The sequence below is a fragment of the Rana temporaria genome, chromosome 4 (genome assembly GCF_905171775.1).
Source record: "Rana temporaria chromosome 4, aRanTem1.1, whole genome shotgun sequence".
Classification (NCBI taxonomy): Eukaryota; Metazoa; Chordata; class Amphibia; order Anura; family Ranidae; genus Rana; species Rana temporaria.
The window spans coordinates 233535412-233549037 of record NC_053492.1 but is presented as its reverse complement, the minus strand read 5'-3'; the positions used below and the strand labels follow the sequence as shown (position 1 = coordinate 233549037).

At 41.3% G+C, this 13626-nt stretch overlaps 1 protein-coding gene across 1 annotated transcript in view; it reads left to right on the top strand.

The window, feature by feature from the left end:
* The window catches only part of LOC120937056 (pleckstrin homology domain interacting protein), a 194934-nt gene extending 181912 nt beyond the window's left edge, over positions 1-13022 (top strand). The window contains exons 38-41 of the mRNA XM_040349995.1: positions 8028-8191; positions 8363-8619; positions 9189-9356; positions 11361-13022. Coding sequence (XP_040205929.1) covers positions 8028-8191; positions 8363-8619; positions 9189-9356; positions 11361-12145 — 1374 coding nt within the window. The 3' untranslated portion in view covers positions 12146-13022. The remainder of the gene's footprint in view (positions 1-8027; positions 8192-8362; positions 8620-9188; positions 9357-11360) is intronic.
* Positions 13023-13626: the final 604 nt, after the last annotated feature.

The window sequence follows — 13626 nt, the reverse complement described above, 5'->3', positions numbered from 1 at the left end:
AGTCGGAGTCGGGGAGTCGGAGTCGGAAGTACATAAAACTGAGGAGTCGGAACATTTATCTACCGACTCCACAGCCCTGCTCGGGAACCATGCCTTCCTTACAAACGGAACGATGATCTGCCTTCTTTACATAGATTGTTGTTCTGTATCCTGAAATCTACCCAGTAGCGGCTAAAGGGTGGTCGGCAACTGGTTAATAAATATATATATATATATATATATATATATATATATATATATATATATATATATATATATATATATATAATTAGGGTTGTCCAGATACCGATACTAGTATCGGTATCGGGACCGATACCGAGTATTTGCGGGAGTACTCGTACTCGCGCAAATGCTCCCGATACCTAAATAGAATACTTTTTTTGTATTTATCAACATGTTCTATGAAAATTCTTTGAGTTTTTTACTACTGCGTGACAAGCAAATAAAACATTTTTATTCATTTTTACTCATTTTTATTCTTTTATAATGTCTTGAGTTAGAGTTCTTCATAATTCTAAAGAAAATATCCTTAGTCTGTATTGTGGTTTGAAAACTGTCACATGACATTTAAAAAAAGTATCGGTATTCGGTATCGGCGACTACATGAAAAAAAGTATCGGTACTTGTACTCGGTCCTAAAAAAGTGGTATCGGGACAACCCTAATATATATATATATATATATATATATATATATATATATATATATATATATATATACATACATATATATGGCTCATTACCTACAGTAATCGTGGGGCCAGCTTATCCCTCCTGATTGTAAAGCAGACATTTTTAACATGGCAAGGCCATATTCTTTAGACAGCAGTCCTGTATGGTTCATCAGTTATTCATAATTCTGTTTGAAATTGTGTGGCAGTCTTAGCATAGCTTATTATGTTAAATTTGTCCATGCATGTGAAGGAACCAAGGCTCAGTCTCGGTTGGTTTTCCTAAGCCTAGCAGGAACAACTGTGCAACGAACTAGTCCCTTTTTTCATACCTTTCCTGCAATTCACTGGGGCCCCTGTGCTATCTAGTCAAACTCCCGGAACAGTGGATCTGTCTGCTGGAGAGGTGGGATTTAAGCTGATCTCTAGGTTTTCTGAGACTTTAAATAGTTTGTTTGGACAAAACTGCTCCAAATTAACAATTTATAACCAAGTGCTGCACTGCATATGTTGCATGTTGCTTCTGCTACATAACATTGAACAGTGCTGGGTTTCTGTTGTGAGACAAACTTCCCATCTCACACCCAGAACAATACAGAGTTAGTCTGAACGGCACCCAGCCATTCATAGGCAGATTTGTATTCTGCATGCATAGTGCTTGGAGCCAGTGCAGCACTTGCTTGGTCCAAGCAAACTATTTAAAGTTACAGAAAACTTGGTGATATGCTTTAAGCCAATGTTTATCAACGCCAGTCCTCTAGTACCCACAACAGGTCATGTTTTCAGGCTTTCCTTTATTTTGCACAGGTGATTTTGATCCGTTTCTTAGTAATTACCACAGCCGTTTCATCTGAGAGAAATCCTAAAAACATGACTTGTTTGGGGGTACTTGAGGACTGGAGATGAGAAAAATCTCTTTAAGCTATTCTCTCAGGAGCTGTTCCTTTAGTGGGGTATTCTCTACTTCCTATGATTTGTTGTGTTTTTTTTTTTTTTTTTTGCCCTAAAGTCTCCTTGCCATAAAGTTCCTTGATTAGAGGGGCAACGCCAGCACAGTGCAGCAGATATCAAAGATGTCTCATATACTCACCCTCTTGTGTGTAGTAGTGTTGCACCTCTTTCTCCCCTAGTAAATTTTTCTGCCAGATGGTCCTCTTTAGGGCTCTTTGCCCATATACTATGCCCATATATACATATACACTACTGTGCAAAAGTTTTAGGCAGGAGTGGAAAAAGATGCTGTAAATTAAGAATGCTTTCAGAAATGGAAGCCTTATTAGTTTATTTTCATCAATGAACAAAATGAAAAGTAAATGCACAGAAGAGAAATCCAAATAAAATAAATATTTGGTGTGACCACCCTTTTGCCTTCAAAATTGCATTAATTCCTCTAGGTACTCTTGCACACATGTTTTGAAGGAACTTGGTAGGGTGGTTGTTCCAAACATCTTAGAGAGATAACCACAGATTGTCTGTGGACGTAGGCTGCCTCAAGTCCTCTGTATTTTCATGTAATCCCAGACTCATTGAAGTCAGGGCTCTGTGGGGATCATACCATCACTTCCAGGACTCCTTGTTGTTTACACTGAAGATGGTTTTTATTGACATTGAAGACAAAGATTTTTGGGACTTTATATGAGACCATGACTATACAGTACACAGGTCTCCATCCCCAAGTAGTTGAAGAAAAAATGGCAAAAGGTGCAGGGAAGGGGGAGTGGAACTTCATATGAAACAAAACACTGGGGGCAGGATGAGTCAATCAATAAGGTAAACACAACATTTAATAGTAGCATCATTGAGTATAATACATAAAATGACATTCATAGTACATTCATTAAACAATACCAGGTATGGTATAAAATGATTGGTAAATCATATCAAACATGGTAAAAATTAGTTGCATAAAATGCATAGTAACCCATGGTTCCATAGTAAAATAAAACCTTGAATAACATTGATTAATGACTCAAACTTCTCAATATAACCCATGGTGACTTCATGGTTGCTGTGATATGACATAAATTAGTAGTGAGGCTCGACGCGTTTCGTGGCGTAATATCCACTCATCAGGAGCAGTAATTGGGGTCATCTATAATGAATAAGTAATGAATAGAATTTTGGTTAATGGTAATTAACCAAAACAGGAAGAGAGGGAACATAAAATGTCTAATCCTAGAACTCATACCTGTTAGTTGTAATGCACAATGATACAAAAGTAACTATTGTTGTATAAGATGAGAAGCACCAGGGGACAACATACAGACAGGCTTACAAATAGTTTAACTTTCATCAATCCAGAACACCTATTTTCTGCACCCCTGTTGCTTTGTTTTTTCATGCATAGTTGAGTCTCCTTAGCTTTGTTTCCATGTTCCGGTATGGCTTATTGGCTCAAATTATTTCATGATAACTAGGGATGTCCCGATACCGATACTAGTATCGGGACCGATACCGAGCATTTCCCCGAGTACTTGTACTCGGGGAAATGCTCCCGATGCTTCACCCGATACTTGGGCAGGCAGGCAGGGGAGTTGCAAATCTTCTCTCCCCCATGGTCAGTGTTATCTTCCCCTGTCCGTGCCGTTCTCTCTCCTCCCCTTCCCCCGTCCGTCCATCCGTGCAGTTCTCCCTCCCCCCCCCCCCCCCCGTCAGTCCAGATCTCTATCCGTCCGTCCGTGCAGTTTTTTCCTCCCCCCATCCGTGCAGTTCTTTCCCCCCTGTCCAGATCTCTCTCCGTGCAGTTCTTTCCTCCCCCCCGTCCAGATCTCTCTCCGTCCGTGCAGTTCTTTCCTCCCCCCCCCGTCCAGATCTCTCTCCATCCGTGCAGTTCTTCCCCCCCCCCCCCCCGTCCAGATCTCTCTCCATCCGTGCAGTTCTTTCCCCCCCCCCCCGTCCAGATCTCTCTCCGTCCGTGCAGTTCTTTCCTCCCTCCCCCCCCCCCCCGTCCAGATCTCTCTCCGTCCGTGCAGTTCTTTCCTCCCCCCCCCCCCCCCCGTCCAGATCTCTCTCCGTCCGTGCAGTTCTTTCCCCACCCCCGTCCAGATCTCTCTCCATCCGTGCAGTTCTCCCCCCCCCCCCCCCCAGATCTCTCTCCGTCCGTGCAGTTCTTTCCTCCTCCCCCCCCCCCCCCCCGTCCAGCTCTCTCTCCATCCGTGCAGTTCTCTCTGCATTCCCCCCCGTCCGTGCCGCTCTCCCCCCTCAATCTGTCAGGGGGAGAGCGGAGGTAGAAGCCGCTAAGCCCGGCTCCTACTTTTTCCGAATGAACAGAGTCGGTGATCACCGACTCTGTTCATTCATATAACTGAGCATCGTAACCTCCTGTGATTACGATGCTTCAGTTTATGAATGGAGGAGCTTCCCTCCATTCATTTCAGCTGAGGCTGCTGAGAAAGGGACTGGGGAATCTGTTTCCCTAGTCCTTTTCTCGGTCTTAAAGGGGAGATGCCAGAGGTCTGTTAAGACCCCTGATATCTCACCAAAGCCCCCCAACAGGGCTGATTAAAAATAAAATAAAAAATTGCAATAAATATTAAAAAATAAATAAAAATATAATGTAAAAAAATAAAAAACACACTGACAATTCACCCCCCCCCCCCTAAAAAATAAATAAATAAAAAAAATCACTGTAAAAAAAAAAAAAGTAAAAAAAAAAAAAAAATACTGCCACTGTCACATGACATTAAAAAAAGTATCGGTATTCGGTATCGGCGAGTACTTGAAAAAAAGTATCGGTACTTGTACTCGGTCTCAAAAAAGGGGTATCGGGACAACCCTAATGATAACCACTTCTGGCCAGATTTCTCCGGACAGTAGATGGGTGTTCTGTAGTCCTATTGGCTTCCCCCCATTTCCGATGACACTGCTGGACAACTTCTGATGTCAAAGGGAAGTAAGAATGATGTCTCTTTTCATCCACTGCATTGTTTCCTTGACCAACCACTGCATCCATAGTTCTCGACATTCCCTGTTTCTTTGTCCTTCTTTTTTTTTTTTAAGAGGCTGAACAGCACATCCTTAAATCCCAGTCTGCTTTGAAATATTTGCCTGGAAGTGACCTTGTTGATGCAGTATAACTACCTTGTGTCTGGTTGCTGTGCTCAGTCTTGCCATGGTGTATGACCCTTTCACATGAAACTGTCTTCCACAACCTCACATTAGTAGCAGAGTTTGGCTGTTTAATCGTACACCTGACTCTAAACCTCCAAAATACTTGACTTTGTGCAAGTGAAAGAATTGATGCTGGTTTGAAGCCAAAGGATAGTCACAACAAAAATGTATTTGATTTTTTTTCTTCTTCTGTTGGTTTACTTTGTTTATTAATTTACAAAATGCAATTTAAAATATATACTTTTGAAAGCATTCTTAACAGCATTTATTCACACCTGCCTAAAACCCTTACACACTACTGTAAATTCGGGCACATTTGGAGTATATTGAATCAACAGAGGAAGCCGCTGGTTCCATTTGGAACCTCCAGTGCAATTGGTAAACCAGCATTGGCAGTACACATGTGTGCACACAGTCTTATGACCACCTGCGCAGGCACTTAAGACCGAATGAAGGTGTGTGTATATTACGCAGGTGTTTGTGGGCTGGAACAGCAAAGACAAAATTGGTGCCATTTTTTAAACAGATGCTGCGTCGGTGCAAGCCACAAGTAACCTAGATGGTTAGGCTGCATCAGGTAACTGCAAGGCCTCAGCCGCTACTTTGGCAGGCCGTGTGGCATCCCAAGAGACCAGAGACTGATCTGGCACCCACGATTCAGAAGTTTAAGCTAACGGCTTGTTACCTGAACAGGAATTGTTGAGAAAACAGTTGTCAGAAAAAGTGATTTCTGTACTTCGTGCTAGCTACAAAAAACATACTTTTTGCAAAAAGGAAAAAGCTTGGGCTGTTCAAAAACACAGGCTGCTCTCATTCACAAAGACAGAGCAGATAAAATGCTTTGTGTTGGCACACTAAAAGTACAAGTATCAGCTCTTCTATTTTGTGGTCCAAAAGTTAGCCAACCATCAGCTAATTAGGTTATTTTAGCCCTCCTTAATCTACAATTTTCATAGTCATGAAAATAAAGAAAACTCTTTGAATGAGAAGGTGTGTCCAAACTTTTGGTCTGTACTGTCTGTACTGTGTGTGTGTGTGTGTGTGTGTGTGTGTGTGTGTGTATATGAATGAATGAAAAACTTATATAGCGCGGCACATGCGAACTGAATCGCCTCTGGGCGCTTGATGTTTCGTGTCTCATGACATCAAAAGAGCAGAGTTTTAATCTGTCTTCTGAAAGTCAGGTGGTTTTCCTCCAACCGAACGCTGGTTGGTAAATAATCTAAGCACTCTGAAAGAGCCTTGGCAGCCCTCTGAACTGAGACTATCGCTTGCTCAGATCTGTGAAGTGGCAACCTCGACTAGCTTATCTTCTCAAGCTATGATTTTTCTAGCACTTTTTTAAAAGTTTTTTTTTTTTGTCAAGACTCTTCTCTACAATGCTACTGAAGGTTTTCTGTCCAATGTGCAGGTATCTGCCGTGGTTGTCCTCAACCTCGCTTTTAGACTGTACCACATCTAAACCTCATTGTCGCTATCGCCTCTGTGAGGCAAGTATCCTAACTGGGTAGACTAATCTGGCAAAAAAACTTTTTGGTTTTGCTTAGGGACTAGGTGGTAAAGACCCAGACAAACCCTGCTGAAGGTATTCTGACTTTCATCTTAAACAGGACATGGTTCTCCTATCCCTTTGGCTCCTTTTTATCAAAAGGAAATTTCCCTTCGTTCTCTGAATATGGCTTGGGCTGTGCAAGCTTTTCTTTTCATGGTTTCTTTCCAGATTTTACCCTTAAAAGGTCTATCGACTTCTTCACCATCTCTAGGTAACTCTTTCCTGTTACGACTCACTCCATGAGGGCTGTGACAGCCTCGTGGGGTTTTTGGCAAGCGTTTCTCAATTTGCACAGCTGGTCTTTTGTTCTCGAGTTTTTGAAGTTCTACCAGTTTGACGTTTCTGCCTCATAAGATGCCAGCTTCAGGTTTAAAGTAACTTTTTGAGCTGTAGGCAGGCTACAGTTATTTTTAGTTTGGGATTGTTCGAAGTTGTTGCTGTGTTGTCCACCCCTCATTTGTACTGCTTTTGGACATCCCAAAGTTTTAATACTTGCTTTGTCCCTCAACTTAAAGAAAAAGAAAATAGGATTTTGTACTTGCCATTAAATCCTTTCTTGGAGACCATTGAGAAACACAGGTCCCGCCTTTCCTGTGTTTATAATCATGGTCTAGGTCAGTGGTTCTCAACCTGGGGGTCGGGACCCCCTTGGGGGTCAAATGATGATTTGCCAGGGGTCACCAAATCCCAGGCTGTTAAGCCCACGCCACATTACCAGCGTTTTTGTGGCCCCCAACAGGGCTGTTCCTGGAGCCTGCGGCCGCCCACTCTGCCTCTTTGCAGCTGCCAATTCAGTTCATGGCATGGATGTGGGGCGGAGACTAGAGGTCAGCTGACTGGTGAAGAATGTGAAGTAGGAGGGGCTGGAGGAGACCCCATCTCCTGATTTTGGCATAAGGGTCACTCCTGCGAGACACCATGAACCCGGAGACACAGTGAGTAACACTTCCTGTGATTATAGTTGCCATTAAAAGTCCCCACTAAAGTTCTCAGATCAGCAGATGACCTTGATCAAGAGCACCTAATTTGGCTAATCAGAACTCCCTCCAGCATGGCTACACTTCCCATTCCCTCAACCCCCCCCCCCCCAACAAGGAGTAAGAGAAGGAATAAAGAGAGAATACATGAAAGGGAGAGGAAAAGAGGGGGAGTAACAAAGAAAAAGTGAGAAAAAGAATATAAGAGAACAAGAAATACGGCTAGAGAGAGAAAGATGGGGGGAAAAAAAATTAGGATTGGGAGATAAAAGAGAGTGGTACATCATAAATTGTGGAGTGGAAAGGGGTTAGGGGAGCAAATTACTTGCCACGCTACAATTTTTTTTTTTCTGTTAGGGGTCCCCGAAACTTCGGAAATTTTATAAAGGGGGCACGGCACTAGGACGGTTGAGAACCACTGGTCTAGGTACTGCTTTGCTGGAAAAATTGAGGCATGCTGGTAGTAGCGGTTATACCTGGGCTGGTCTACAGTTTTGTTTGCCTTTCTAGTCCTGTAGGCAGCAGTATAACCTGATGTCTTAAAACTTGCTAGGCCTCTTAGTAGCATCCAAGAAAAGGGTTTTATAGTACATACAAAAATGCTGTTTTCCTCAAGTTTTTAGGTGCACAAAATCTTATGAGTATAAACCTTTGATTATTAAGAGAATCATTGCTTGTTTTCCTGCCTCGTTACATTTCCTGGTTTACCTTTCTTATAGATCTATAGCATGAGTTTGCGTTTATCTGCGTTCTTTGAAGAGCGTGCCGGCGCCATTTTAACAGATTATCGCTCTGCCATCAAATTTCATCAGAGGAGCACGATACCCAAACGCAAGAAGAAAAGGAATCGGAGCGACTCTTCCAGCAGCAGTGCAGCATCTAGGTAATTTGGCAAAGTTTTCATTAACCCAAATGCCTCTTTACTATTATAGTATTAGTGTTTTTGTACATACATTTCAAGCCATAACAAACCCTATTGTGCTGTAAAAGCATTATGTAGCAATATTTTTAATATAAGGTTTGGTTTTTAATATATAACTTGTGCCTTTTAAAGTCCTGAAAGAAAAAGAAAATATGCGAAGCACCAGCCAAAGCAGGAAAACGCAGCAATGCCTTCAGGACTGCCCAACCCACGTTCAGCAGTTCAAAAGGTGCCAACTGCTCAAACAAATGGCAAGGGAGCAGAATCCAGTCCATTGGCCCGCACAAGGAGTTACAGGCGTTCGATAGAGCCAGTTTCTGCTGATAAACCATCTACTTCTTCACCTAAACCCATGACAACAAGATTGAATAATGCTGCAGGAAAAACAGGTATGTTGTGAGTTGGTATTCTAAAATGTAGATGTAGATATTGTTTTTTTTTTACTCATGTATGTACAGATCACCCAGTGAGTTATAATTGGGAGGAAACAGGCAACCTCTGCAATATAAGCCCCTGCCTCTAGAAGAGCTATACTCCCCTGCCCCAGTAAGGTATTGCCCAATAGAGCACAACAGTGTTTTCTTTGGGGGGGGGGGGGGGGGGGGTAAACGGATATTGCTTGCCCTTTAATGGGAAATAAAGTAATTCTGCATGGAAATAGAGCTCAGATTTGGCAAGGTGTCCTAGAAAATGGGATATCCTGGGCAACATCGATTTTTATTTACTGTGACTGCAAAGTGAATTGTTTTGAGAGCTTTTTGCTGTTCATTAGAAATACAAGCATCTACTGCTAGTAAACAAACATGCCAAGGCTAATTTATACAAGGGAAGTTTTCTACAGTGGTTATTATATGGTACTGTACATATGTTGCACTATTTGTTTATGTAAAAAGTATTTCAGAATAAGTTATTTACATGTTAACCAATAGTTTTTTTTGGTGTGTTTTTTCTTCTTCAGTAGCAATAGATGAAAACTCAATTAAACATAGAAATCAAAGTACTCCAAGCAGTACCAGCCAGCCAATGACAACCACCCAGCTTAAAAAGAACACTGTGCCCAAAGAAAACCTGGAAAAGGAGAAGCCTCTGAAACGCAAAATTAAAGGGATGAACAGTCAACCACAAGGTAGCTATAATGTGTACATGCCTTGATGTAAAAAGGCGATTCGGTGTTAATAAAAATATTTAGATTTGGGGGTTCCTCATTATTTGCCATTCCAGTTAGTCAACTTTGGTCACACACCACATTTTGGGAGAAAGCCGGCTGACATATTACAGTTCTCATTTAGACCTTGGACAGTATCACCTTTTTAATACAGGCTATATAGTGATACCACAGACAACAACTTAAGTTGATGAGATTTATGAAAGCCTGCTCTTGCAAGACAAACGTTTTGACATTCTATGCTAAGCTGTAATTTAGATAAAGGGAGTCCTATGGACGTAGCATATCTGAATTTCGCCAAGACACTCTATATACTACCCCATAAACGCTTAATTTACAAATTAAGGTAGTTTGTCATTGTTGAGAACATATGTATCAGGATGTAATACTGATAACAGGAACACCACCAGAGTGTGACGTTGATTGCCATATTTTCTGAATGGTCTGCAGCTATGAGCGGGGTACCCCAGGGTTCTGTCCGGGGACCAATTCTGTTCGAACTTGCTTATAAACAATATAGAGTTTGGAATACATAGTTTAATCTCAGTGTTTGCTGATACAAAGCTAAGCAGGCAATAACTTTACAACAGGATATAGCAACTTTGCAAGAGGACCTAGTTAAAAAAGAGGGGAGGACAGCTATATGGCAGATGAGATTTTATATTGAAAAATGTAAAGTAATGTACCGTGTATCCGGAAAGTATTCACAGCGCTTCACTTTTTCCACATTTTGTTACAGCCTTATGTCAAAATGAAATTCATTATTTTCCTCAAAATTTTACAAACAATACCTCATAACGACAGAGTCAAACATTTGTTTAAAATCTTTGCAAATTTATTAAAAATAAAAAGCAAAAAACATCACATGTACATAAGTATTCACAGCCTTTGCCATGGCACTCAAAATGAGCTCCAGTCTCTGTGAAGAGAGAACCTTCCATAAGTACAACCATCTCAGCGGCACTCCACCAATCGGGCCTGTATGGAAGAGTGGCCAGACGGATGCCGCTTCTCAGTAAAATTCACATGACAGCCCATCTGGAGTTTGCAAAAAGGCACCTGAAGGACTCTCGGACCATGAGAAACACGATTCTCTGGTCTGATGAAACAAAGATTGAACTCTTTGGCCTGAATGGCAAGCATCATGTCTGTAGGAAACCGGGCGCCACTTATCATCTGGCCAATACCATCCCTACAGGGAAGCATGGTGGTGGCAGCATCATGCTGTGGGGTTGTTTTTCAGCGGCATGAACTGGGAAACTAGTCAGGATCAAGGGAAAGATGAATGCAGCAATGTACAAACATCCTTGATGAAAACCTGCTCTGGACCTCAGATTGGGGTGAAGGTTCATCTTCTAACAGGACAATGACCCTAAGCACACAGCCAAGATAACAAAGGAGTGGCTACGGAAAAACTCTGAATGTCATCGAGTGGCCCAGCCAGAGTCCAGAATTTGATTAAACAGTTCTTGAGCGATCTGAAAACGGCTGTGCATCGGCACTCCCCATCCAGCCTGATGGAGCTTGAGAGGTCCTGCAAAGAAGAATAGGAGAAACTGCCCAAAAATAGGTGTGCCAAGCTTTTGTAGCATCATACTCGAATAGACTTGTGGCTGTAATTTGTGCCAAAGGTTCTTCAACAAAATATTGAGCAAAGGCTGTAAATACTCATGTACATGTGAATATGTTTACATTTTTTATTTATAATAAATGTGCACAGATATGGAAAATAGTAATGACATAGACACACACTCACTCAGGTTGAACTGAATGGACAGGGGTCTTTATTTAACCTTGCTATGTAACCTAAATCCCTTCATCACTGAGGATTGTGGACTTCAACTGCATACGGTATCTAATTCTGATATCTGGAGCCAATAGTGCCTAGTACCTTTACTGACAGGTTTATTTAATATTCCAAAACATTAAAGTCTTTAATTTTGTATATTTTACATTGTGTTGCAGCTGAAAGAAATGAAGGTGCAGTGCCAGTAAGTGTTCAAGTTAATGGACACAGCAGCCAGGTCAAGAAGCCAGGTGTGAGAGGTCGCCCCCCTGGCCGCAAACCGAAGATGGTTAACAACAACGCTAGTAACAGTGACCCAAATAATAGCGTTCAAGTGGTTCCAAAGAAAAGGGGGCGGAAGCCAAAATTTCCCAGGAACGATGATCGGCAACAAATTGTACCCCAGGTCACACCTCATACCAAACAGGTCAGGCCTGTTCCCCCAGTTAAAAAGGAAAAGGAACTGCCGACTTCATCCAGCTGTAACTCTCATGCAGAGCTGAAAGTTAAGAATGAGAATGAGGTACCAAAAAAGCGGAGGGGTAGAAAACCAAAAATAAGAATTGATCATACAGAGATTGATGCTGCTCCTTCCCCTCCTCCTTCTCCCCCTCCTTCTCCTCCTCCTCCTCCTCCTTCTCCACCTCCACAGTCATTACCAACACAGACAGTGCCAGAAAATGTGGAACAGGAACTTGTTAAAATACAGACAAGAAGTAAATGTAAAAAGGTTGAGGAACCTATGGATGTATCCAGAGAGACTACTGAAGGCCTTGATGATTCTGAATCCCAAATGAGAACTAGAAATCAGGGCAGGAGAACTGCATTTTATAATGAAGATGACTCTGAGGAGGAACAAAGGCAGCTGCTGTTTGAGGACACTTCTTTGACTTTCGGAACCTCAAGCAGAGGAAGAGTACGGAAATTAACAGAGAAGGCTAAAGCCAATTTAATAGGCTGGTGAAAATGTACTCTAAGGCAGCTCTACTTAAGTACTCCTACTTTAGAGTGCTGCTATAAAGAATTGGAAACCCTTCCAGGGGAAGGAAACATTTTTTTCATTGGGTTGGTGTTTTAAGTGTTTGTTTATTGCCTATGGATTAGGTTTAAGCATTTCAGTATATGTAGTCCTCAGACTAAAAGCCTTTAACAAAATAATATCTGACACAAGTGGGTACATTATACTAAATGCAAAAATGGCATCTGTTTGGGAAAATTTCTCGACATTGGTAGCTAGCTGAGAAATATAAGGAAGGAAAAATATGCTACCAAATGTTAACCTCTGCTGACGGGAAAAATACCCAATTTTAATCCCAGACTTTGTACATTATCTTTTACATAGGCAGTGAAATATCCTATATATACGTAAGCAGGTATATAATTATATATACTTATATATCCACATTGGAAAATATTTCATTTATGTCTAATTTTGCAGACCGCGATTCTAGTACCAATCAATAATTCAGATTAGTGTGCCAAAGACTGAGACTCAATGCAGTTAAAGCTTATGATTTCTGCCTGTCAGAATAGCGCACAATCTTTGTGTATATAAGACATACAAAACAACTTGTATATTGCTTTTGAGAATATTGTAAGCTGTGTTCACTTAATCCCATTTTGGTACTTTTATTAAAAAATGCAGTGGCAGGGTTGTTTTAAAAGATGTTTTAAAATGGGTTTTAAAAAAAAGATGTAACAACGTGATATTTAGGTGAAAAAATTGACTTTTTATTTTATTTTATTTTTTCCAGCAAATGTGAGGTTCAGAAGCACTGGTTTTTGCCATTTATTGTGTTACTCCTTTTACTTTATAAAGGCCAAATCTAGTTTGTCATGGACTGCCTCTGGTGTGATACAGGACCCACTTGTATCTTTGTTTTTGTTTGGGGGGGGGGGGGGGGTTATTGGTTAAACCCACCGTCTTTTTTTTTTTTTTCTTTTTTTTTTGACACATATCAGTACAATGTTACAGACAAGTGAGTGTATAATCATAAATAAGTATCCTTTCAAATTTTGCATAGTTTGCTAGGATCAGAAGTGGAAACATTTCCCAAATTTTGGAGGCAGTCTTGAGTCCAGGAAAATAAGGGTTATTTATTATACCTGGATGGGTATGTTGAGGACCTCTGACGTGTAGGCCATTTTAAAGTTGAACAAGTCTCTGTATTGTTTCGGGAGGGTCATGAAGTATGGCAGAGTCATCTCTGGGTTCAAAGTAAAGAATAAGAAGTCTGTGTATGCTACCTCTGCACAGTGATCAAGAGCAGCAAGTGGTAACTGTATGGGGTGTCGTGGGACAGAGTGAAATAATCAGATTGAGTTTCCTTAATTCTTTTTCTTGAAAGGTGGAGTAAAGGGTTGATATTCAGGATAACATGTGGGTTCCCAGACCTATATGACCCAGGGTGTATTGCAGAAAACCACAGTTAGGCTTACTGTTAA